This window comes from Acomys minous, assembly GCF_964271855.1.
Source record: "Acomys minous genome assembly, chromosome: 8".
In the NCBI taxonomy this organism is placed as follows: Eukaryota; Metazoa; Chordata; class Mammalia; order Rodentia; family Muridae; genus Acomys; species Acomys minous.
This window is the reverse complement of record NC_140489.1, coordinates 101,438,356-101,465,023: the sequence shown is the minus strand read 5'-3', so window position 1 is coordinate 101,465,023 and position 26,668 is coordinate 101,438,356. Positions and strand designations below refer to the sequence as shown.

Genomic DNA, 26,668 nt, shown 5'->3' with positions numbered 1-26,668 from the left:
GGTAGTAAGTGCTCCTACCCAATGATCTATATTTTTAAAAAAATTAATTTATCATATAGTGTGCAAGCATGTACACACACATGTCAGAAAAACTGTTAGATTTGGTTCTCTCCTTCCACTGTGTGGGTTTTTGGAAAGTAAATTCAAGTCATCAGTCTCGGTGGCAAGCACATTTATTCTCTGAGACAGAGCACTGACCCTCAACCTTAGAGTTTTAAGTTTAGTTTAGTCTTTTGCTTTGTTTGTTTTAACAGAGTCTCACTCAACGGCTCAGGCTGGTCTGGGACTCACAGTAATCCTTCTGTCACACTCATAAGTGCTGGAGTTGAAGATGTGAATCACCACATCCAGCCAGCTGTATTTATTTGAGCACATATGTGTTTATGTTTGCATGTGTTCACATGTGTGCATGTGTATAGAGGCCCAAAGTTGATGTCAGGTGGCTTCCATGGTCACTGTCCTCTTTATGTGTTGAGACATGGTCTCTTGATGAGCCCAGAACTCATCTATTCCAACTAGTCGAGCTAGCCAACATGCCCTGGGCATCCTGTCTGTGTCTCCTGGGTGCTGGGGTTACAGGCAGCTGCTGTGCCTGCTGGGCTCTGATGTGGGATCTGGGGATCTGAACTCTGGTTCTCCTGCTTATGCGGCAAGCGCTTTATACAGTGAGCTATCTTCCCAGCCCTAAACTTAAGGTGTCTAATGTCTCTCTAACATCTACCTCCGTGATCACAACAGTCCAAAGCATCGTGCTTTCTGGTGCATGATGACATTTCTTCAGCTGGTCTCTCCTCTTTCATTCTTACCCTTCTCCTTATCTCAGCATGATAAACAGTGGGGTTTTTGCTTGCTTTTATTTTTAAATTTTTTAAATGGAAAACTTAATAAGGCTTCCTATCTACAAATCTTCAGTTCAGGATAATGCCCATCAACTCACTGCAGCCCACGCCTCCCTGGCAGCCCACTTTGGAGCCTCATGGCTCCAGTCCTAAATGACTTTTTTTGCCAGGACACTCCACCCTCCCCAGCTAATTCCTAGTCATCTCTGGCTTCGTTGTAAATGTCATTCTTCATGAGTGCATTTCCTAGCTTGGCACTAAGATAAAGACAGACCATAAGGTAAAGACATCTTGTTGCAGAATTAGTTTGTATATTAGGCCAAATATGAGACATTATTTTCCAAAGATTCAAAGTAAGTAGGATAGTTCTTCTGAATACAATGGAACAATTGTGAAACTGATCAGAAATCATAAAACTGGTTCATCAAGAAATTCTTAGGAGATTTAAAGAAATCTCTAAGCTCCTTGGTATTTAGTTCAAAACATGGCAAAGGCAGACTGCTAAAGAATATTTAACACAAGCAAGCTATTCTTTGAAGTAAAATTTCAGACAGCTTTAAAAGGCATGTATCTAACTGGTGAGACGACTAAAGGTACTTGTGTGATAGCTTGTCCTAGCATGCAAATGGTTAAAGGAGAGAACTGACTCCCAAAAGTTATCCTCTGATCTCCATATGGCATAAGAATGTCATGCGCGCATACACACACACACACACACACACACACACACACACACACACACACTAAATAAATAAATAAATAAATAAATAAATAAATAAATAAGTAAATAAGGTACTGATCTGACACCAGTTACATGGTACAAAATTAAAATTTAATTATGAAGTGACATGTCAAGTAAGACAAAGTGTACTTTACCTTTTGATTCCTGATTCCACTAATGTCTGTTGCTTATGTTCTATATGTTTTTATGTATTCATACAAATTGCATATTTTTGAAGTTTGGATAAATGACCACGGTATACTTATCCTACTGTAAAAGTTTGATGTAGCCAGAGTTTTTAGTCAAAAGCTGGGGTTCCAGCAGCCCCAGCTGACTGGGCATGACAACCTGTCTAAGTAAACCAATTAAAGGGACAGCGCTAATGAAAAGCAGAGAATGGAAATTAATTTATGGCCATGTTAGGAAGAAGGTAGAGTTCAGTGACTGCGGCTAGAAAGATGGCTCAGAGGTCAAGAGCATTTGCTGCGTGTGTGGAGGAGCAGGGTTTGATCCCCACTACCCACCTGGTGGTGCAACTATCTGTAACTCTAGTTTTAGGGGCGCTAAGGACAGTGATGAGAACCCAGCAAAGAAGAAGTTGAGAAAATGATAGCAAAACTGGTAAAGGAAGGAAAGCCAACCTTAGTGACTGCTTCATAGAGATGACTCAGAAAATGTCTGAAAAAGACAGACAGAAACCCTGAAAGCCTTCCGGCTCTAATGTCGATGACAGGGGAAGGTCTGTTCACAGACCTAAAGTGCATCAGCAGGAATGTGACTGATGAGGAGCTATGGAAAATGATATAGGAGGCTGATGCAGACAGAGGTGAGAGGGCACCATGAAAAAGACCAGTCTCGCTCAGGGTTTCCAAGTCGACTGCAAGCACTTGTGACTAGATTTAGTGTCTATGAAATCTGGCTTCTGAGAACACAAATTCACTTCAGCTAGAATATCAATCTCTTTTAGATGTTTTGGAAGTTTTCTTTGATATTACCATTGTTCATAAAGTCAACTACTGATTAACTCTAGAAAGCTGAGCAAGAGTACCTCAGAATGGACAGAAGAGTTGTTGTTTTTGTTTTTTCAAGGATTTCTTTGTGTAGCCCTGGTTGTCCTGGAACTTTCTGTAGACTAGGCTGACTTTGAACTCAGAGATCCACCTGACTCTGCCTCTTGAGTGGTGGGACTAAAGGCGTGTGCAACCACTACCCTAGCCAGGAGAGGTCTTAAAGTCTACCATACTTGTCATGCATTTTCACATAATTGCAGGCACTGAATGAATGAATGAATGAATGAGGTGCAGGGTAGGGGAAGAGAACAGAGAGCAATGCATGTGTGTCAAAGGACAACTTGGAAGACCTGGTTCTCTGCTTCCATCATGTTGGAATCAAGAATCAAACTCCCGTTGTCAGCCTTAGTGGCAAGTACCTTTACCTGCTGAGACGTTTTGGTTATTCTTTAATAGTTCCTGCTTTTAGTTGGTATCTAAATAGTTTTTTAAGTTGTTCTATAATTATAATTTGGGTGTGTGTTTGTGTATGTGTGTTTATGTTCATGCAGAGGTCACAGGTCAACACTGGGTACTGTTCTTCTTTGAGACAGGGTCTCTCACTAGGGCCTGGGGCTCGTCAATTAAGCTAGAATGGTTGGTTAGTGAGCCTGCGGAATCCACTCGTCTTGATCTCTCAAGCACCAGGATTACAAGTGTGTGCCACCATGCTCAGTGTTTTAACATGGCTTCTAGAGTTCGGAATCAGGTCCACATGCTTGCACATCACTTCACCAACTGAGCTATCTCTCAGCTCAAGGTTTCTTAGGACACAATAGCGGCAGGGGAACTAGCCCAGCTGGTAAATCACTTGCCATGTACACACAACAAGAGCCTGAGTTTGCATCCCCACACTCTCGTAGAAGGCTGGGTGAGGCAGCCAACACCTGCAGCTCCAGTGGTGGCAGGGATAGGAAGAGACAGGTGGATCCCCGAAGCTCAATAAAGAGTTCCAGGGTGGGAGACCTTGCTTTAAAACTCAGTCACATGGAAACTGACTGAGAGAGACACTCAACAATGACCTCTGATCCCCACATTCATGCATATATATACCATTCAAAAATGTTTTTAAATGATATTGAAATTTGGCTGTATAGTAATGCTGTTTTGTCTTAAAGTCTTTCTTACTTATTAAAAAAAAAAGAGAGAAAAATAAACAAGGAAAATTGAAGTTCAGATTCACTGATAAACAGCGCCAAACCTAACAAAACTGCACTAGACAGAATTTAGCCACACGTTGGAGAGCCAACTTTGGTTTGTTCCAGGAATGTAAGAATGATTTTTAAAAATAGGGCTGGGAATGTAGCCCAGTGGTGGAGAGCACTTGCCTCACGTGTGGGAGGCCCTGGGTTTAATCCCTAGCATCACAAACACACGGACACACCCCAACTAATACAACTCACTACATTCACTAACAGGGAAAAAGAAAATCATACAATCATCGCCAAACTAAAGCACTCTTTGGAATTAGAAATAAAAAGGAAGCTGGTTAACCTAAATAATCTATAAAACCAAATCCATCTTTACTACATGACAGCTGCAGATATTCTCTCTGAGATCCCTATAACACAAGAATGTTCATCACACCCTTTCTACTCAGTACTGTATGCGGGTTTCTAGTCATCAGAGTAAGACCTTTTGCTCCCCCAAAGGCACAATTAATTTCTAAAAGTCTAAAAACAAAGCAAAATAACCCCAAAACTCAAAAAATAAATTAACTAATCTAACAAATAAAACAACTCTTCTAGGTCAAAAATATAAACTTTACTTAAAGGCATAAAAAGACATTTAAGTGAATGCAAACAGACCATGTTTGTGGAACAGAAAATTTAGTATTAAAAAAAAATGTCAATTCTAATTTGGCCTTTGGGTTCAATAAGTCAGTAAAAATCTCATGAAGAATCCAATAAGCTGGTTCCAAAATTTGTAAGAAACAAGAAAGGACAAGATAAAGAAGACACTGTTGAAAAATATTACTAAGTCTCTATAGTAACCAAGATAGGGGGATTTTTGGGCAAAGGCCAAAGAACAGAATAAGGATCCCAGAACTCAGCCTGTGTCTATTTGGAAACAATTTTTTTCCTTATTTATGCACTATCAGATGCTGAGCCCAGAGCCTGTGCATGCTATGTGTGCACTGAGCTACATCTCAGCTCTGGAAATTTTAATTTTAATGACTGCACTAATAATAGTAGGCCATGAGAGAAATGAATTATTACCTCTACACACAAAGATTTTGGAAGCAAGTTATTGTTCAAATGCAAAATGGTGTGTGTGTGTGTGTGTGTGTGTGTGTGTGTGTGTGTGTGTTATTCAACATCATACCATACAACAAAAATCCATTTCCTATGAGCTGAAGACATATGTAGAAAACACATTTCACAACTTAGAGAGACGCGCATTCTAAAGCATAGTCATGAGCTGCTGCCCTGGGTTGCCTTTTGTCATTTTGTGCCCTTAAATTTGAACAGATAAAACCCAGTAGATTTCCATTCACTAAATTAAGTTCTTGTGGGTTTCACTGCTATAGAGAAGAAATGGCAGCTACAGTGAAGGAAGGGAAGGACACACAGACAGTGGTGGACACCCCAATTCAACACCACCGCAATTATGCTTTGGTGTACTTGTGTTTTGGGGGGCTGCTACACTATCTTGACTTGAGGAATGCAGAGTACTGCAGATAGATATTTCTGATGGTCTAAAGAAATTGGCACTTGAAGTCAGAGTTCCCACCAGAAAGCTGCGCCTCAGCATAGCCCATGCAGGTGCATACTCACACTATATGTGCAAGGTCAAGTGGTTTCTCTGGTTGCTCAGGAAAAACAGGATGCGGAGGTTCTCTGGAGGGTACACATCCCAAAGATTTACTGATTGCATGGCTCAGCTTCTTTGCAGGGGATTTCTGTGTCAAAGGAGAAAATAAGGAAATGAGACCTTTCAAGCACAAATCAGACCCGACTGTAGTCAGTGTTACTGGAAAGAACCGCAATGCTCTCAGTGGCTTCTTCATTCCTATGGTTCCTCCCTTCCTTCTACCATAAAATCATATTATCAACTTATAGGGCTAAAGAGACATGTTAAGTTTTCTCTGGATATCTCTACATATTGAGAATTCCCGTTTTTTGAGGTTTCTCGGCATTTCTGGTACGATAAGGGGAATTTGGGGGGGGTGGGTACACTACAAAAAGACTAATACAAAGCACACAGATGTGCGTGTTAGCAAATCAACTGCCTAAAACATACCCCTAAATGCTAGAATATTTCCAAGGCAGACCAGGTGTTGTGGTGCAAGCCTGCAATCCCAGCATTCAGGCGGTGGAAACAGCAGGATCAAGGTCGCCTATAGCCACCCCGTGAGTGTGATGAGACCAGAGAGAAAGAGTGAGGCAGAACATTTGGTATCAAGTGCCTGTCTATGCAAATGGAATAAAATAAGTGTATGTCCATATACAAGCAGTCAGCATTAGACCTGTCACTGTACATGATGATGTACTACAAGATACCAAAAAAAGTTGGAATTCTAATAATTTCCCTGGAAAACAGAAACACCAATTCTCAAAATTGTTCATTAAAATAGCAAATGTGCATAAAGTATTTGAATAAAACCCCACAAATATATGTAATCGAGCATTCTATTCTCCAGCCCCTATTTAGCCTGTTTCTTGCCTTTTTTTTAAAAGCTGGCAAGTAAATGCAGGGTCTCATGCTTCTGAGCTATATCCAGCCACAGTCCCTGAAAATCCGCAGAGAGAGACGCTATATACACTGTGTGCTGTCCATCCAACTCCTTTTAAATAACACCGCTGTCTGAGATTTTGGCAGGATATTAATGAAAAAGTAAGTTTGAATATTTAAGTCTGCTGTCTATACAATTGATTATCAAATTCAAGACATTCAATAGAAAGTCTAGTGCAGCTATGTGCCTCATCAATACTGCATTCCCACTTATTATTTATTAGGCAGCGTTCCACTGTGGGAGCTCAAATTGGCCTTCAATTTTCAATCTTGCTTCCTCAGCCTCAAAGGCTGGGCTTACAGGTGTTCACCACCATTAAACATTTATGTTCTGCTTGCTGTGGTATTTTAACACCACACAAACACAAATCTGTTTTCCCTTAAGACCATAGAGGCAAAGTCAATATTTGATTGTAATAAAGATGAAGTAATAGCAATATCTTCAAAAACTTTGTATTTTGAATATCTTAGAAATTATGGACACTTCAACCCATTTTATTCTGGGAAAAGTCTATATCTAACCTAGTTTCCTTCAATTTGCATAATGGCAAAACACAAAATTCTGAACTTTCCCCCAGCTGTTCCCTATTGTGATGTGATGTAGACTTTCTCCTCTGATCCACCTCTGATCCTAGAGGGTAAGACCTCCTCCCTTAGTAGCTCTCATGGGCTGATAATCCATACACACTAAAAGTTAAAGAAGCCAAGTGGTGGTAAATGCCTTTAATCCAAGCACTCAGGGTTAGGGTTAAGACAGGTGGATCCCTGAATCTGAGGTCAGCCTGATCTACAAAGAAAATTCCAGGGCAGCCAGAGCTGTGCAGGGAAGCCCTATCTTGAGGTAGAGGGGAGGGGGTGGGGTGTGGGGCGGGGGAAGCTCTTAAGAAACGCTGCCATCCCAGCACTCAGGAGGCAGAGGCAGGCAGATCTCTGAGTTCGAGACCAGCCTCGTCTACAAAGCAAGTCCAGGACAGCCAGGGCTTTTACACAGAGAAATCCTGTCTCAAAAAACAAAAAACAAACAAAAAAACAAAAAGAAAGAAAAAAAGGAAGAAACGCTGCCGTATCCACATATGCATTTCCAACTTGCATCTCTTTCACCTCCTACTCGCAAGGAGCACAGCAGATGCATTATCATGCCCCTTGGGTCTGAAGACCTGAGAGCATGTCTTTTCCAGGCCTATTCTTTCCCACTAGTCTTACATAAGTTTCCTAAGCCTCTGTGAAGATTTTCTCACTGCTCCATTAGTCAATGATGCCTCTCCAGGCTACCTATGGCCTTGTACATATGTCCACCCTCACACTGACCATGTTACAGTGTTTAATTCCTTTTGCGTCTTTGTTAGACACCTGTTTCTTAAGGGACCAATTATGTTTTATTCATCTTTGCATTTACAGAGCCTATTCTTAGAACAGTGCATGTGACTTGAACATACTTTTATAGCTTTATTTTCAGGTGTGTGTGTGTGTGTGTGTGTGTGTGTGTGTGTGTGTGTGTGTGTGTATGATTAACAAGTTGGAGACAACCAATGGAAAAAAAATTTTTAAGTAGCTTAATTCACCTTTACAACTAATCTGTATAACTTCTTGATTTGTTGTTATACTACCTGGGCCTTTAATTCATACAGTCTATATGAAACAGATTCTCCATCCTGAACATTCACAGCCATGAAATCACAGACTTAATAAACATTAAAATAACTATATGACTACTGAAATAAGTGTCTGCATTTGTAATCCTTAGTAATCTTATCAGTATTCTGTGGTATACTTGAAAATGCTGCTTTAAGTCAAAGCTTTATAAGTATATCCAATTTTGTGCAGGCCAGATAAAGGTATTTGCCACCACGCCTGCTGGCCTGTGTTGACAGCCAGGAGACACATGGTGGAATGTGAGAAGTGACTCCCACAACTGTTCTCTGACCTCCACACATATGCTGCAACTCACGCATGCCTCCCCCATGCAAATACATATCCTAATAATAAAAAAAGATAGCATCCAATCTCAAGCCTCAAAATCGGGCATAGGGCTAGAGGTATAGCTCAGTCATCAGAATGCTTGTCTACCATGCACAAAGCCCTGGGTTTGATCCCAGTACCCCATAAACCAGATATGGTGGTATTCCTGTAATCCCAGCACTCAGAAGGTATGAGTAGAAGGGTCAGAAGTTCAAGGCCATCCTTGGTTACATATCAAGTTCAAGAGGGCATAACATATGTACTATACTTTTAAAAGCCATAAAGCTATAAATGTTATCATGTCCATCTGTGCAGTATTCTGTCTGAGAAACAACATGACAGTCACTTTGAAGCTTCTTCTAGGTTAGGAACTCCCTTGACTGTCTCCCACCATACCTCCTTTTTTCCAGACAGGCACTGACATGGATTTTATATTAATGATTTCCTTAGCTTTATGATTTCCATAATTGTGTAAAATAATATACTGTTCAGAAATGCTCAAAACCTATAGAGGCTAAATGTGTGTGCATGCTTGTTCAGCAGCTTACTTTTCACTCAAAATTGTCACAACTTATTTATGTGAGTATATATAATTGTAATCCATACGTGTTCTTCACTTCCTGATGGGACTCTTGTGCTTAGTTATGTAATTTAGACTCACTGCACTGCTGCCAAACACTTGGTTTGTCTCCGTTTGGTCCTACCGTCCACAATGTTGCTACTGAGTTTTCTATCTCGTGACACTTGGTGGCCACATGTAAGAATGTCCTAAGATTGGGACTATTGGTTTGCAGGGCTGTGTACATTTCAGTTTTGGTGACTACTGCCAACTCATTTGCTCTACAAAGTGATTATACTAATTTCCCATCAGCTGGGTTGGGAGAGCTCCTGAAATTTTAACCCTTCCTAGGCCTGTGGGTAATAAACAGTGCTGCGATTTCAACTTGCAATTTCCTCACAACCAAAAGTCAGCTTAGGAGGCTAGAGACTGGTGGGGATTATCATTCTCTTACTGGTTTGCTTATTTTATTTTATTTTTTGACACAGGATTGCATGTAGCCCAGTCTATTTTCAAACCCATTATGTAGCTCAGGACAGCTTTGAACATTAGGTCCTACTGCTTCCACAATTGTAGGTCTATGCTACCCAGCTGGCTCTCTTACAGGCTTGTAACAACTCTATTTTTGTATTTTAAACCTAAGAAAGTTATATTGTATAATTTCTCCTTTAGGTTTCTCACTGTATTATATTTTTGATAAACCGCTATCTTTTTGTTTGTTTGCTTGTTTTTCAGGAGACAGGGTTTCTGTGTTTCAAGGCCTGGACTCGCTTTGTAGACTAGGCTGGCCTCAAACTCACAGAGATCTGCCTGCCTCTGGTTAAAGGCATGAACAGCTATCTCTACATACTGTCTATCCCAAAATAGTTACTTTCTTCACATTGTGTGCCTTTTGTATGTTAAAAAAATTCCCCTCTGAAACCATAAGGGTATCGCCCCCTACACACACATAGTTTTATGAAGTCTTATCATTTGGAGCTGGGAAGACGGCTCAGCAGGAGCAGTACAAATGCAAGTGTGATGACGTGAACTGGAGCCCAGAGCGGATGTGAAAGTGGAAGGAAAGAACCAGCTCCACAAGATTACTCTCTGACTTCCACGTGCATACCCCCTGGATCATACACGCAAGTTTTGTCATTTATACATTTCATATTTAAGTCTGAATATATTTAGCCATGATTTTTTAAAATCTTGATATACATACATACATACATACATACATACATACATACATACATACACACACACCCCCAGGTTAGTTTTAAGTTCATGGTTCTCTTGCCTCCTCAGCATAGACCTATAGATTTTGACAGATAAGAGGGAAAAATCCATTTTTCCCTATATGAATAATAAACCGTGTAAAGGTCACATAACAGACATTTTGTCCTGGGCAGTACATCAGTCTAATTTCTGTAGCAGCTCTCACCCACTAAGCTACAGCAAGTCTACAAGGAGTGCCTTTTTTTTTTTTTTTTTTTTAAAGATAGGGTGGCATATATCTCTGACTGTCCTGAAATTCACTTTGTAGACGAGGCTGGCCTTGAACTCACAGAAATCTGCCTGCCTCCACCTTATGAATGCTGGGATTTAAGGTGCAAGACATCATGTCTGACATCATTTTTCTGGATTCTGCAGTTCCACTTGAATTTTAAAAGAAATTTGTCATTTATACCCCCTATATACACAACCTGTGGAGATTTCAGTGGGAGCTGAGAAAATCCAGAGATGAAGTTGCAGAGAACTGACATCTTTAGACACAGAACAACCCTTTCTATGGACTGTTTTCATCTTCCCATTGAATCACCTTTAACATCTCTCAGCAGTATTAGATTCCCATTTGTAAAGGACCTATGCTTTCTAGTTATTTATTTCTAGCTATTTTTGTAAAGTTTTATGTACAGCAATCTTGCATTTTATTTTTTTAAAAATTTATTTATTTATCATGTATACAATGTTCTGTCTGCATGCACACCTGCACACCAGAAGAGGGCATCAGATCTCATTATAGATGGTTGTGAGCCACCATATGGTTGCTTGAAATTGAACTCAGGAGCTCTGGAAGAGCAGACAGTGCTCTTAACCGCTGAGCCATCTCTCCAGCCCCCAATCCTGCATCTTAAATGTAGTAAACTGTAACACACAAAATTTACCATTGCATTATGTTATCTGTGTATGTGTGGGTTTAACTGTGTGTATGACTCTCTGTGTGTGTGTGTGTGTGTGTGTGTGTGTGTGTGTGTGTACACGTACATACGTACACAGATATGCATAGGTCACAGCAGAGTCCAGAAGAGGACACTGAATCTTCTGGAGCTGGAGTGACAGGTAGTTGTGAGATGCTCAACGTGACTGCTGGGAACTGAACTCAGGTCCTACGCAGGAGCAGGATGTGCTCTTAACCACTGAGCCACCTCTCCAGCCCCTTCTGCTCATTTTTCAATTACAAATTTGAGGCCTTTATATATTCCATATATTAAATCCTTATGAGACAGGTGACTTGCATATGTTTTCCACCATTCCATTCCATAAAGTGCTTCCTCACTCTGTTGATTATTTAATGTACCCAAAATTTAAATTTTGATGTACTTCAAATTTTAGCTTTGTTGCCCTGATACTTCTTACATTCTCCAGCCTTCTATACCGTCAGTCACCGAGTAGTGATTATTTTACTGCCTTTCCTTTGAAACAGCTTTCTTTTCCTTGTTTACTGCTCTGGATTGCTAACAGAAGAGCAAATAAAAGTGGCCATAGCATATCTCCTTATTTTGCTTAAAATCCTAAAACAAACTGCCTCTGCAGCTCAGCAGGAAGCACAACGGATTCTGTGAGTCAGTCCAGTACTGTGTACCAGGTTGAAGACATTTCTCCTATTTGTATTTTCTAAGGTTTTTTTTTTTCCTTGCAGTTTTATGCATGTTTAAACCTACAATGGATTCTGGATTTTGTAATATTTTCATCTAAGTTTTTTGGGCCGATTATATGGATTCAATCCATCATACTGTACAATAAGCCCTTAAATCCTGGAATAAAAAAGACAAGTGTGGTCATGATGTATCTTATGTGAACAACTGTTGATTTGTTTTTCCACTATTTTGGCTTGGTTTCATATATGTCTATGTGTCAAAGTGGCTTCTCACATTCCTCCTTTTCTCCCCCTAACTTGTTGGTACCAGTATAATAAAAGTCTGAAAAACAAGGTAGAAATTCTCATTAATTTTTCTAGAATCTGAGAATTTTTATGTAATATTAGCGTTTTGGTCTTTTATTTGAATGTTTATTCATGCAAAGCCATTCAGGCCCAGCTGTTTCCTTTGTGGGAAGATAAAGTTACTAATTCAGTTTTCTTAGTGCCCTACCCCACCCCACTCCTGCCCTTCTGTGAGACAAGGCTTTGATATTTGCCTTGGCTGGCCTCAAACTCTCAAACTTATGCTTCAGCCTTCCCAACTATTTGGGTTTTCTATTCCATCTGGAACCAGTTTTGGCAAGGGAGCAAGGCTGTTTTAGGAATTTGTTCACGTCAATGAAGCTTTCAAAACCCAAATGCATGGAAGCTTTTTTTTTTTTATTACCGATTTCTCAGAGACTATAATCTATGTCATATGAATTGTCTTTTGAAGCTTCTTTTATGTGTTTGCTGAGAATGAAATCAGTAATGGATACATTCAAATTTATTAAAATAAATTTAATTTATTGTGTGTATATATATGTGTGCATGTGGGGGTACATGCACTTGTGTACACACATGTATGGATGTCAAAAGACAATCTCCTCAGGAGCTGCATCTTCTTTGAGACAGGCCTGGCTCTTACCAATTAGGCTAGGGAGTCCCAAACATGCTGCCAGCATTGGGATTATGAGCATGTATATTAATACATATACATACATATATTATATATAGGGGTGAAGCAGCAATCATTGAGAGCCTTATCTTATGCTAGGGAATCTATCAGTGCTTTTCTACGGAAAGGCTCATTTAGACCTGGTAACCGTATTGTGAGTTAGGTGTTAAGGTCTCAACTTTAATGGGAATTAAAAAAATTTTTGCATGCTGTACAGAAACTTAAGCCCACAGAACCAGGCATATCTTATTCTTTTCCAGCCACAATTGAACTCCTGAACAGAAATGTTACTTAGAGAAAGAATATGTGTAGCGTAGGCGAGGCAGCTGGAGAGAAAGGCACCCATGGCCCAGTGTGGGACACCAAAGCATCACAATGGAGACACAGCCTCCAGTGGAGGGGAGTGGAGGTGACCTGAAACTTAGCTGCTGCTCTGGGCACTCAGACCAGAGCTGGGACTTGTTTCCTCTGACAGCCATGGACAAGGCTCCAAGATACTGGTTTTTTGTTTTTGTTTTTGTTTTAATGTTCTGAGCTCATGTCACTGTATTTTCAATGAGCCGCAAGCTAATTCCTCAAATAGCACACTGTTCAGCTAGGGCACATGATGACAGGCCCTGACACCTGGGAGCATGACAGCCTACCAGGGAAAGCTCAAGGCTGGTGCCTGTGAGGCTGCTCCTGTCATTTCACTGCTAATTACTCCCTTTAGAGCATGGTCCAGAGCTCCAGGCCATGCCATCTGAAAGGACTCAAGCAGAAAAGTACCATGCAGTAGAGGGCCCTTGATCCAAAGCCTATTAAATCTTCCACTAAGTCCGGACTCTTCTGTATTTTAACATGAACACTTTATTCAGTAACATAAAATCCTTTCAATCAAATCATGCATGTCTGGACCAGTTTCATGTAACAGCTGCATTAGCTGCATCTTATTTTAAGTTCAGCAAAGTCAGTTACTGCTAACCAGCCATCATCATTGTCCTTGTCGTCGTCATCACTACCACTACTATTATTTGTGGACTGAAATTTACCCTTGCTTTGCAATTCCATTAAATGTACCGTGTCCCAATTCTTCCCTCGTTTCAATTTACTTCTCCTTATAGTATGATCCTTTCTTTGCTCCAGTGGCAATAGATGATTTCTTTAAACAATAAATTTACTTTTTCTAAAAATATTTTTCTTTGCCCTAAATAGATTAGCCAGGCACAGAATTCGGCAACAATCTATTCATTCTTCTCTTTAAGTCCTCCCATTGCCTTTTACCATTTTCAAGCTTTTATCTATGTTCGCTACTCTGTATCGCCAGAACCTTCTTCAGATTGATCTTGCGTCCTCTCATTCTAGCTGCCTCTCACTTGCTGTTTAGCCCCTTCATCGAGCTTATCCTTAATGCTTTTGATTTCCAGGAATTTTATTTAGATTCATTTTTCATATTTGCTTATTCCTTTAAAAAAAAAGCTGATAGGTTGATGTGGTAGCTTATGCCAGCAATCTTAGCAGTCAAGAGGGCCATGTAGGAGGATCAGAGGAAAGGTTTTGAGGCCAGCTATCTCAAACACAACCAGTGACCTCCTCCTATCAAACAAAACAATTATTTTTATGATCCCAAATTTACCTCTGTTTTGTCTTTTGTGGGTATAGGAGATCTTTATTTTTACCAGGAGGGGACAGGCAGTCATAGTGCAGCATCCAAACCGCAGTCCAACATGCAGCATTCACATGCAGAACAGCTACTCAGGCTGGGGCAGGGCCAGGGGTGGGGACTGGAATCAGAGGACACCACTGCACGCTTACAAGGGTTCTTGGCTGCTGGGTTTTTCTGGCACTAACAGCGCAAAGATACAGAAGCTTTAGCTGCTTCCCACAGCTAGACCCCCATCATGCTGACCAGGAAAACAGCACAGAGGAAGAAAGGTGTGGCCAGCCTGCAGCACTGGATTCTCTTAGGGTTGGCAGAGCCCCAGGCCCAGGAAAGCACAGCACCAGCAGGAAGAAGGTACATAAAACCTTCCTGTCCCCAACAGAGGGAGACATCGACCCCAGAAAGACTCAGAAGAATCGAACTCCGATTCACCCCACCAATCAAGGACAATGTCCCTGAGCATGAGTGGGGCCCCCTAAGACAGTAGTAAACAGAGGAAGCGGCTCTTGACAGGAGGCCATGCCTCTGGGGCGCAGGAAGGTGTTACTCTATGGCCAATAGACTAGGGTCACTCAGTCCTCAAAGGACAACAGTGTGTGAGTTGTGGGCTTCCTGGAAGAGAGTTTAGAGCTAGGAAGTTCAGACCAGGAGAGAGGAGAGTGGGTGTCCTACCTAGAACCTCTGTCCCCATGCTGGGCTCTGCCAGGGCTAGGGAAGAGAGACAGATACGTGCAGAACTTGAAGGCACCAGGATTCTGAGGAGCAGCAGGCCACTCCCCACGGACAGACAGTGATTATCATAAACAACTCCAACTTTAGTTAAACTATATGATGTATGTGGAGGTGAGAAGAAAGGGGGAGAGCAACAGAGAAAGAGGCCCATATGGCAGAAAGGGAGACAGACTAGATGAATGCGGCAGTAAATGTGAGGGTGTAGAAGAGAGAGGAAGAAAAGGCAGACAGGAGAGAAGGGAAGATAGCCAGAGACTGTCTACATTCACAGCACTTCTGGTCCCTAAAAAATAAGGCACCAGAGTCAGTGATGTTCTATTGTCCCTGTAATGCTAAAACAGGTGCTGGAAAAGCAGGCAGCTGCTGAAGGACCTGAGTCTGCAGGAGCCTCATACCTGTGCACCAGTGGCATTCCTGACCAGGAATATCTTTAAGAGGTCCATACCAGCAAGGGCGGGCATGAGGCAGGCTGTTCTGCTAGCAGCCGGTTCACTTCTGACGTCACCTTGCTGTTGTTCCCCCTGAGGACCACAATCTCCTCGACTATGGTGTGTGTGGGGTGGGGGAGTAAATTTTGGCAGCAATCTGGGGCAGGGCCTCCAGCACCAGGGCCATCTTGCTGCATCCCCACACTCCTGGTAGGCCTCGGCCTTAAGCTTCACCTGCTCAGCCCTGTCTCACCACTGCCTCAATGACTGCTGCCTCTGTGCCCTGATCATCCTAGCTTCTGCTTGTGCCAAGAGGACTTGCTTTACCTTTTTGCTCTCAGCAATCTGCTGGATGCGGTGGGCCTCTGCCTCTGCAGGGCGGCACACACCGTGGCGACGAGCTCCTTGTTGGTGCAGAGGATCTCCGGTGCCTCCACAGCAATCTGCTTCTTGAGCCGTACTACCTCAATTTCAATCTCTTCCTGCCAGATCTTCTGTTGCTCTTGGGCCCCTTGCAGCTCAAAGGCCAAGTGGGCATCAGCGGTCACATGCTGACCTCCTCACTGAAGGCTGACTTGTAGCTCAAGGCTCTCTTGGAGTCAGCAATCTTGGTGTCTGCCATGAACTTCACATCTAACATCTTCTTGAGCTCAGCTTCCTGGACACCTGTGTCCCATTCTGCCCCTGCCACACCACTGTCTGCGTCCCTCTGTGCCACAGCAGTCTGTGTCTTGCCCAGGGAGCTCAGAGAGTCTGCTTTGTCATAAACATCCTTGATGGTGAAGCTGAGGTTTTCGATGCCCATACACCCAGCGACAGGGGCTGCCACTTCCCACACCAGCTTGGCAAACTGGTCTCAGTCCTGATAAATCTACTCCACATCAGAGTGCTAAAGGATGGAACGTAGATACTCCTCCAGAGTCTGTAGGCTGACACTGTTAATGTCCTGCACATTCTTGCCCAGGCCACAGCCAGGAGTTCCTTCTCTGTCACCATCTTCACCTGGGTGACACTTGTCACAGTTAAAGTTCTTGATCTGTTAGTTTACTTTTTTGTGTGTTCTTATTTGCTGGTTCTCCTTCATGAGTTCTTTGTGATCAGGTTTTCCCTTTAGCAGGGACTGTGCTCTGTCCTGAAGCCTTACTGGGTCTGAGCTGTTGGACAATGCTACCACAAAGGGATTTGGGACGGGGGTATGTCCAATAAGAACTCCCCCTGGAGTAGTGCTATGCAACAGAATTTTAAAGAAAATGTGCTGTTTCTGTACTGCCCAATATGATAGCATCTGGACACACATGATATTTTTATTACATGTGAGAAACTCATTTTAAATTTAAATTTTAACTTAAAATTAAATAGCCACACGTGTCTAATGACTACCATGCTGGAATATGTAGCTAGTTTCATTTCTCTTGGTTAAATGTTTGCATTACTTTTAATTTATTTTTATTCTTGAGACACAATCTTACTATATAACCCTGGTGGCCTGTAACTTGCTACAAACGTAACCCAAGCTGACCTAGATCTCACAAAGATCCACCTGCCTCTCTCTCCCAAGTGCTACAATTAAAAGCCTGACTGTATAGCCTCTTGGTAAAACGTTACGCTGGATACTTCACCTTAGCAAACACAGCTTCAGGTTTTCAATGCTCCAACCTCTGGGGAGTAGATTTTGTTTTTCTAGTTCCAGCACCCACATGGAGGCTCACACAGGCATACACACATACACATGTAAATAATAAAGAAATAAAGCTTTCCATGGTTCCTTGCCTTGCAGTCTCCCCACTTGCAGTCTTGGTCAACATTAGCTCCTGGTGGGGTCCTTGGGCAGAGTCTGCCTGTGAGCACTGGCCACACAGCTCCAGAGCTCTTAGCAGTAAGGACCTCCTCTGAAGAATGCATGTTCTGCAGCCTCTTGTTGAACATAAACCTTATTCGCTGAAAGATGTCAAATGATTCTAGGTCTGAAAATTTCCTTTTCTTGTCTTTAATCATGAAGGAAAATTATTATTAACATAAGTTAACGTTTTGTTATTTTGACAGTTTGGGTCCAGTGAATGGGAATATCAAGATGTGCTTGGCTAACCATCTAGGCACTGGGTCTGTTTAATTTTCTCAATATCACCTCTCACCCCCCTTCTCTTTAGCCACGCTCTGAGCCTCTTAGTTCACCCTCCACCTTGATTTTTTTCCTACTGTCCTATGTAATACAATGACAGATGCTCTTCCCGCCTGGTGCTCAGCTTGGGGTGTTACTCTTCACTGTAAACACTGCTGATCAGCCCATCACTGATTTTCTTTTCTTTTTCTCTTTTTCCACTCTTGCTATTATTGGTGGGGGTTGGGTGGGCCTTTTTTTGAGACAGGGTCTCACTCTGTAGCCCTGGCTGTCCTGGAACTCACTATGTAGATAGACCAGGCTGTCCTCTCACTCAGAAAGATCCACCTGCCTCTCTCTCTCCTGAGTCCTGGGATTAAAGGCATGTACAGCTACACCTGGCTCTGAATTTCTTTTGGCAGTGTAAAGTTTAATTTGCGGATGCTGAAGAGAAGATGGCTTAGTGGTTATCAGCATTGGCAGCTCTTCCAGAGGACCCAGGTTTAATTCCTACACCCACATGGTGGCTGACCATGCCTGTCCAGCACCAGTGGACCTGATGCCCTCTTCCAGCCTCCACTCACAACAGGTACACACATGGCACACAGTTATACATGTAGACAAAACATCCACACATAAAATCTTTGAAACAAAATATAAACAAAGAAAATATAAAATCTTTGAAAGTTTAACTATTTTTAGTAGGAAAAAAACTGCTCTTATTTCTCAAAGGACTGAACTATGCTTTCTATAAAATGTAGTTTTTGGAGAAGTGACACAGATTAGTAAGTAGAGGTGCTGACGACCAGGTTCAGTCCCTGGATTGCACAAGTGGAGGAAAGAACAGACTCCTGGGAGTTGTTCTTTCTGTGTCTCTGTCTCTGTCTCTGTCTCTCTGATATTGTTTTACTTATTCTATTATTCTGTTTCTGAAATAAATTATGTTGCCTTCTCCAAATGGCTGTGTGCCTCCCTCTTTATGAGCAAGTTTGCCCTAAGTGCTCAGGCTGCCCCACTCTGTTGTAATGCCGTCTTGGAGCTGAAGAGTGCGTGCTACTCTCAGTGAGCGTGCAGGTAGGACAGAGGGTAGGTCCTCATGGAAAAGCTCTGTGGTCTCCTAAACAGGGGCTCCCTTCTCCCCCAGATTCTGCAAGCACTTGGAACACTTCCCTGTCTCTCCAACCCACGCCCCTCTACTCACTGCATCTGCTAGAGACGCCTCTGTGACCATGCACAGTGCCAGAGTCGCTTTATCACTTGTCTTGAGCCCCTTGTACTCCCACTGCAACCAACCATTTCCAAGTGGAAAGTCTCCAGCCATCCGTGCATCAGCAGCAGCAGCAGGAGGAGGAGGAGGAGGAGGAGGAGCACTTTCCTGCCCTTGCTTTGGATCACGAATTTCATCTGCTCAAGGATACCATTGGCTTTTCACAGATATTCTACAGTTAAATTAGCCTTCCTTTTTCCTGGTTAGTATATTTGCAAATGATTTTTCAGATTCTAATTTATCAGTTCTAAGTAACTGGAATAAAATGAAATGGCTACAAGGCATGTTCTCAGTCCAAAACTGCATCCTCACTTAAAAAAAATATACATTTTGTAAGGCTTGTTTTTAAAAGGGAAAATTGGAATTGCTTAGCTCCAGTTTCACTCAACTAATACAGCTACAATTTTAATGACTTATGATGAGAAATATAATGCATGTAATTTTTGTTAATCTTCCAAGATTTAAGTATTAGCTCTCTGACAAGAAAATATGACTAAAGAAGTAAATATAATTGGTCTACATGCAGCTTCTGGAACATGTCTATACAAATTACAAAACCCCTTTACCTACAAGAGAAGCTGCACTGTCCCACCTGCTCCCCACAGCCGAGGCTCAAAAATAAAACAGCAGTGTCTCACACTGCTCAGCAATGCCCTTCAGTTTCCTTTTCAGAAAAGAAAGGGTGAAAAACTAGCTGGAACTCAGCATCCATAGAGACATTCTTAAGTAGTCACAAGAGCCAAGGCAGCACTGGCTCCCAGTCAGGACACCCCTAGGCTGAGAGGACAGTGAAGGGTGGATGAGTGCTGCATTCAAGGCTGCTCCTTTAAGACTGGAGAAGAAGTTGAGTGCACACAGGCAAAGCTTGGGACCAATGTTCCCCTAACTGAGTCATCACATCAATGGCATGACTGAGAAACCCTGAACTGATCCTGCAGTGTCCCTGAGTGGAGGTTGCCATTCAACAGCACACACCAGGTAAGCACTACCCCAACTACTGCAGCACCTGCTAAGACAACAGTTTGAGTTTACAGCAGAATTTCTTTTCTCTGGGTGAATTATTTTTTAAGCAATGAGAATGCAGATTTATTAAGGAGAGGAAAAAAAGAAAAAGAAAAAGAAAAAGAAAGAATGAACTCCTGTAATTGAGAGGCCATCCAAGGTAGCAACAGCCTTTGGTGTAGTTTAGCTGATGGTTCATTTTGCTTGTTTACTTTTGTTGCTTTGTGTGAGGATGAAAGGCTAGATAAGCGGAGAAGAGAGCTTGCTATTCAAACATGAGGCTCTGAGTTCAGTACTCAGGCAGAGGGGCAGGGAGGCAAGAAAACAGGAAAACCAGTAGAGCCACTGGCCACTGGCTTGTATCAATGAGCTCCAGGTTCAGTGAGAGACACAATCTCAACGGAGTACCATGAGGAGAGTGACACAACAGGACATAAGATGCACTTCTCTGGCCTCCACATGCCATGTGCACAGGTGCACACAAGACACCACAGAAGTGTCATTGATAAATGAGGATGCTAACACACACAGCGACATTCATACACGGTCCGAGTACAAAGTAGTGAGGCCTCATCAGATTAAACAATTTTACTACTGAAAATGTTCAGGGAATCTAGTCTTAAATGTATTCACTACAAAATTGTTCATATCCCATAAGAAGATAAAAAAGAAGTCCAGGACAGCCAAGGCTACATAGAGAAACCCTGTCTCGAAAAACCAAAAAAAAAAAAAAGAAGAAGAATCACGAAGGTCATATTTGGAGAAGAAGAAAACTAGAAGCAGGTTGAATATCCATTATCAAGGGAGCAAGCAAGATTTAGTATATTTGCAGAATTGATTTCTAGATGGCACTGGCCAGCCAGCAAGAGTGGCACATGCTCATAATCTCTCAGCACTCAGGAAGTAGAGACAGGAAGAGCAAGAGATTTTGTTTCAAAAATAAAATTAAATAAATATTTATGTATTAATATTTTTTAGAGATTTTATTTATTTCCTGTATACGAGTGTTCTGCCTGCATGTACACTTGCATATCAGAAGAGGGCATTAGATCATATCCAGAGAAAGGTTGTCAGCCACAGTATGGTCACTGGGAATTGAACTCAGGACCTCTAGAAAAGCAGACAGTGTTCTCAACCGCTGAGCCATCTCTCTAGCTCACCTCCCCCCCTTTTTTTTTTTAAAAGAAGGAGCCATCTCAGCAGGTAAATCACTCGCTACACAAGTCTGATGACTAGAGTTCAATGTCCAGATACCATGGCATTCACAGAGAAACAACACCTGAAAACTGTCCTCTGGCCTCGACTCATATACAGGCTGTGGTACAAATGAGGGCTGGAGGAATGGTTCGGACGGCAAGCGCTTGCCTAAGTTAGATCCTCAGAGAGCTGGGAAGACAGAGAGGGGAGCCCTGGAACTGACTAGTCTTGTCAAACTGATGATTCCCAAGCCAATAATAGGTCCTGCCTCAAAGGGGGTGCATAGTGCTCCTAAGAGCAACACTCTGGAGGTTGGCCTTGGCCACATGCACTCATACACATGTGCATTCCCCCACATGCATTTTTTAAAAATCAAATGATGCAACATAATAATCAAATTATGTAACTTGGTAAACAATTTTCCCTTGCCTACTACTCTACACAGGTTTCTACATAAACAAGAAAACAGTAAACACTTGCACAATCATCTATTCTTACAGAAATAAGAGTATTCTATGTAGAATATAGATAGCAACCTGCCTTTCTCATTCTCTAACAATTGTGTGCTTGGTGCGGAGGTGTGCGCCTACAGTCCCGAGCACTCAGAGACTAAGGAGGGCCACTAGCTAACAGGTCTCCCATCTTGAAAAAGTAAAAGAATAAAAAGGGGTGGAGATGAGGAAGGGTACACCTCAGCATCACAGCACTGGCCTAGAAAGCACTAGGAATGGAGTTAATGCCGAGCTCCCCTCAACGGGCTGCACACATGTACATACTATACTGCATACCTCTTTTCATACCTCTGTACATATAAAGCTAGTTTGATGTCAGACTACCACATAGGATTTCACAGTATTTACATATTAGAATAAAAATTTTAAGAAATTATTTTTATGTGTATGTGTGTTTTGCCTGCATTTATTGTATCTGTGCACCACAGGCATGCCTGGTCATTAACTTCCCTGGGAGTGGAGCTGTGACCTGCTACATGGGTGCTGGAATCAAATCTGTGTCCTTTGAAAGAGCATCCAGCGCTCCTCGAACTCTGAGCTAGTTCTTCACCTCTCATATTAAACATCACTATTTCATTCCTGATGGATATTTTTACTCCCTTCTTTTAGCTGCTCTAAATTATGCTGGTGCCATCCTCATTCAAAAATCCTAGCATGTTTGGTGCAGGTGGGATTTGGGGGGACTCATACGGGAAGTTGCTGGGTACAAGGTCATATGTAGATTTGTCCTTCAGACTTAACAATTTACATCCTATACCAGAAATTCATACTCCTGAAAACTCATCTGCCTGCTGCTAACGCTGGACATTCCTAATCTCTTGCATTCTTCTGCAAGTGGGATAGACTTAACATGAGCATTTTAATGGCCATAAATCATTTAAAACTAGAACACGTGAGAATAAACTTTGCTAAGTGTTGTTCCCCCCCCCCCCCCTCGAGACAGAGTCTCTCTGTGTAGCCTTGGCTCTCCTGGACTCACTTTGTAGACCAGGTTGGCCTCGAACTCACAGCGATCGCCTGTCTCTGCTTCCGAGTGCTGGGATTAAAGGTGTGCGCATCATGCCTAGCTCTTTCCTAATGTTTTTTAATTAGCACTGAAGCGAGGTGCCAGGTAATTGGTTTGTAAAGGCTGATACCGTAACACACCAAAGACTATGATCTGACAGGATATGTGGACAAATTAACAGACAATAAGAGATGATTCTAATTGTGTGAGACATACTTTGAAAAAGTTGTTCTGTGTGCTACAGGCAAACCATGAAGGGATGACCATCAACCTAGGCAAGCAGGAAAAGAAGTGATCACTGAGCTAATTTTTATAGGACGCAGAAAATTCAGCAAAGAAAAGCTGGGAGGATGGGGAAGAGGGGAGATGAAGGTAGCTAGGACACCAGATTCAAAAACATAAAAGTAAGAAAATACAGTATGCCAGGCGACTACAAATAGTTTCATACTGTTGTACTGCTGACTGTGAGTAAAAGAAATAAAATTCCAAGACCAAAGACATAACTGTAAAAGCTCTCAAAGTATCATACTATGAGTTAAACTTGTTTTGGAAGGTGCTGCTAGCCAATGCTGAGCAGACAGCGCCTGGCTCTTGTATGTACTCATAGACTGCATGGTGGAAAAATGAGGCCAAGTACAACCAGGACTTTAGGGACTGACGAACAACAGGTAGAGGCAACTAAAACAAAAGTAATGGGATCACAAGTCCTGTGAAATAGAATCACAAACAACAGTGTCCTAAGAAAGGAAGGCCAGAGCCGGGCGTGGTGGTGCACGCCTTTAATTCCAACACTCTGGAAACACAGGCAGGTGGACAGATGCGAGCTCGGGGTCAGCCTGGTCTACAAAGTGCATACAGGAAAGCCAGGGCTACACAGAGAAACTCTGTCTCAAAAAAACCAAAAAAAAAAAAAAAAAAAAAAGGAAAAAAGAGAAAGGAAGGAAAGAAAGAAGGAAGGCAGGCAGGCAAGCAGGCCAAGGATGAGGTCTGGAAACAGAGGAAGGTCGCCATGCTCTGTGCCTGTTCCTGCTCTCCAGTCCTGCCTCTGCAGCACTAACAAACCAAGTCTGGAGCACAGGGCACTCTGCCCGCACAAAGGTCCACTGTCTGCCTATACCAGGCTGCCACAAACACTGCCACAGGTCTAACAGGGGCAAAGTCAAGTGACATCATTCTCAGTACACCAAAAGTCATCAAGTGAAGACCATCTTTACTGCTTAGCACTGCTCTGACATGGTGTTTGCCAAACATGTCTGAATATGAGAAATTTCTGGGTACTTGTTTGAAAAATAAAACAAAACAGACTTCTCTTGCTTTAACCCAGATCCACTAAGTGAGGATTCCCAGGAGTGGGGCCTGGTACTTCACATATTTAATGAGCAGTCCTAAGGATCCTTTTCAGAGAAGGTTGGAAAACAATACTGTAGAAATTCTTGCTTCACAAGATCAACAGAGCCAACTAACATGGGCCCAGGGAGGGCTTGTGGAGACTGAAGCACCAACCAAGGACCATGTATTCACTGGACCTAGGCTCCCTACACATATGTACCTGATGGGCAGCTTGGTCTTCGTATGGGTCCCCTGTAAGGGAAGCAGGGGCTGTATCTGACAAGGACTTTCTTGTATGCTTTTTAATCAATTGCCCCTGGCAGGACTCTGTCACCAGGCCACCATGGTGGAGGATGTGCTCAGACCTAATGCAACTTGACCTGCTGGGATGGGAGGGCTCCCCTTTTCTGAGGGGTAGGGAAGGGGGGATATGAGGAAGAAGAAGGAGAGGAGGGAGGAGGCTACAAAGTGAATAAATAATTTTAAAAAAAAAAAGAAATTCTTGCTATCCCTAGGTGTGGTGGTGCATACCTGTAATCCCGGCACACAGGGAGGCAGAGGCAGTCCATGTGAGTTCGAGGCTAGCCTGGTCTACAAAGTAAGTCCAGGACAGCCAAGACTACATAGAGAAACCCTATCTTGGAACACCTCACCACCAAAAAAAAGGAAGACGAAGACAAAGAAGAGGAGGAGGAGGAGGAGGAGGAAAAAGGAGGAAAGAGGAGGAAAGAGGAGGAAAAAGAAAGAAAGAAATTCTCGCTACTGAGTTAGATATGTAAGTATCTGGAAGAGATGCAACCATTGCTTCCTAGAGGTGAGCATAATTACCTCCTAGAAGTCCAAAAATACGAATGAAAAAATTATTAGAACTGCTTATGAATGGAAGAGCAGGTAAGACTTTGAGATGGAAATGCCCATAAGGTCAGTGAATATGTATGTCAGAACCTACAGAAGCAGCTTGGCCTGAAATTAAGAACTGGAAAATTTATCAGTGTCAGGCATCTAAAACCTGGATCTACATTAAAGCTTTTGTGGAGGAGGAGCAAGGACAGAAAAGGGCTCAGGAGAGAACACTGGAGGAGACAGTATCTGCTCCACTGAAGGTCTCATGAGTAGATGCCATGTGAGTGCTTTTACAATTGGACACTAAATGAAGATGAATAGACAGTGAATTGGGCATGAAAAGGAAATTCTATAGATAACATTAAGTTACTAATTTATTTGAGAATGTCCCCTAAATTATAAAGTCTTAAGTAGAAAGCAGTAATCACTGGTGGACTTGAGAAAATGCAGAGACAATAGGACAATTCACATGGCTGAGTCATGAGAGGCTGTTGGTGTTCTCACGCATGGAAGCAGGCTCTGGTGGCCACCTGTAAGAATCAAAGAAGATCATGATTGAAGAAAGGGCTGTGGGTGAGTGATGACAGCCAGAGGAAATTGCTCATTTGAAGGACAGCTGGGTTTCGGCTCCACTTCCCTGCAGACCTTGCCATCTCTTTGCTCTAAGAATAACCCGGCCACAGTTGGGAAAGGGAGCGCTGCACTGTTTTATAAACGACACACCACTCCTTTCTTTGATAAGCACCATCCTTTCCAACAGCTGGGTCCACTGCAAATGTTCTGCTTTCAAAGTCGGCACTTCTGCAGCTGTAAATGGGTTTAAGAATAAATAATGCTGCCAAATACCACAGCAGAGTTGGGCAATGTTCAGAAATTGACAAAACAGTGTTTAAAACATCTGAGCTGATAACTGATGCCAGGATACCTCTAGCCTCATACAGTGTTAGAAAGTCCAGACTGGTAAGAGAAGGTTATTGGCCAATGAAGCAGCATCATTCCCCTAAGATTCTCTCCATTTTTTATTTCAGCCCCTCTCCTATGGATCCTTAGTCTCTAAACCTTCCTACTGAGGGGCAGACATAAAGTTTCAATCCTCAAGTGTATATATTTAGAATCAGAACTGCTAGATCACATGGCAACTGTGTTCACCACACTGAGGACTGTCTTAGTCACTGATCTATTGCTATGAAGAGACAACATGACCAAGGCAACTTAGAGAAGAAAACATTTAAGCAGGGGCTTGCTTACATTCCAGAGGGTTATGGGTCCATTACCGTCATGTTGGAGGGTTTTGGCAGGCAAGTGTGGTACTGGAAAAGTAGCTGAGAGCTTTGCACCCTTTGCATCCACAGGCAGCAGGCAAAGAAAGAGACACTGGGCCTGATGTGAGCTTCTGCAATCTCAGAGCCCACACCTAGTGGCACACTCCAACGAGGCAACCCTTCCTAATTCTTCCCAAACAGTTCCATAATTGGGGGCCAATCATTCAAACTTATGAGCCCATGGGAGCCATTTTCATTCAAACTGCCACAAGGACCCTGTTGTCTTCCAACATGGCTGCACAATTTTACAATATCCCCACCAACATATGAAGAGTTTAATTTTCCACATCTCTGTCAACACTTGTTATTGTCAGTAGTATTTGTTTAACCATCCTTGTGAGTGTTTTATCTTGATGTTTGTTTGAAGACAAGACCTGAAAATGCAGTCTAAACTGGTCTTGACCTCAGGCTGCTTCCACAGCTACCTTCACAGACACACAGACACACACACACACACAAACACACACACACACTAACCATGTTAGTCATATTCAATCAAGCACACAGTTCAGTATGCTAAGTATATTATTTACACTGTTGTGAAACAGGCCTGAACCCTCCATCCACCATGTGAGTCTTGTTCTCT

The 26,668-nt window shown here is 42.4% G+C and overlaps 1 protein-coding gene and 1 pseudogene across 8 annotated transcripts in view; both read right to left on the bottom strand.

The window, feature by feature from the left end:
- Positions 1–26,668, bottom strand: part of DTNB (dystrobrevin beta) — a 216,508-nt gene that overhangs the window by 95,968 nt on the left and 93,872 nt on the right. For all 7 annotated transcript variants that reach the window (XR_014781191.1, XR_014781192.1, XR_014781193.1 and 4 more), the window contains exon 9: positions 5,387–5,511. Coding sequence is in view for 2 of the 7 variants with exons in the window: in XM_084792601.1 (XP_084648727.1) it covers positions 5,387–5,511 (125 nt within the window). In the remaining 5 variants the exon portion in view is untranslated. The remainder of the gene's footprint in view (positions 1–5,386; positions 5,512–26,668) is intronic.
- LOC311603417 (flotillin-2-like) lies at positions 15,468–26,040 on the bottom strand (annotated as a pseudogene). Its single transcript has 3 exons — positions 26,035–26,040; positions 24,138–24,169; positions 15,468–16,542 (listed from the first exon to the last, which is right to left on the bottom strand). The product of its transcript is annotated as a flotillin-2-like (transcript).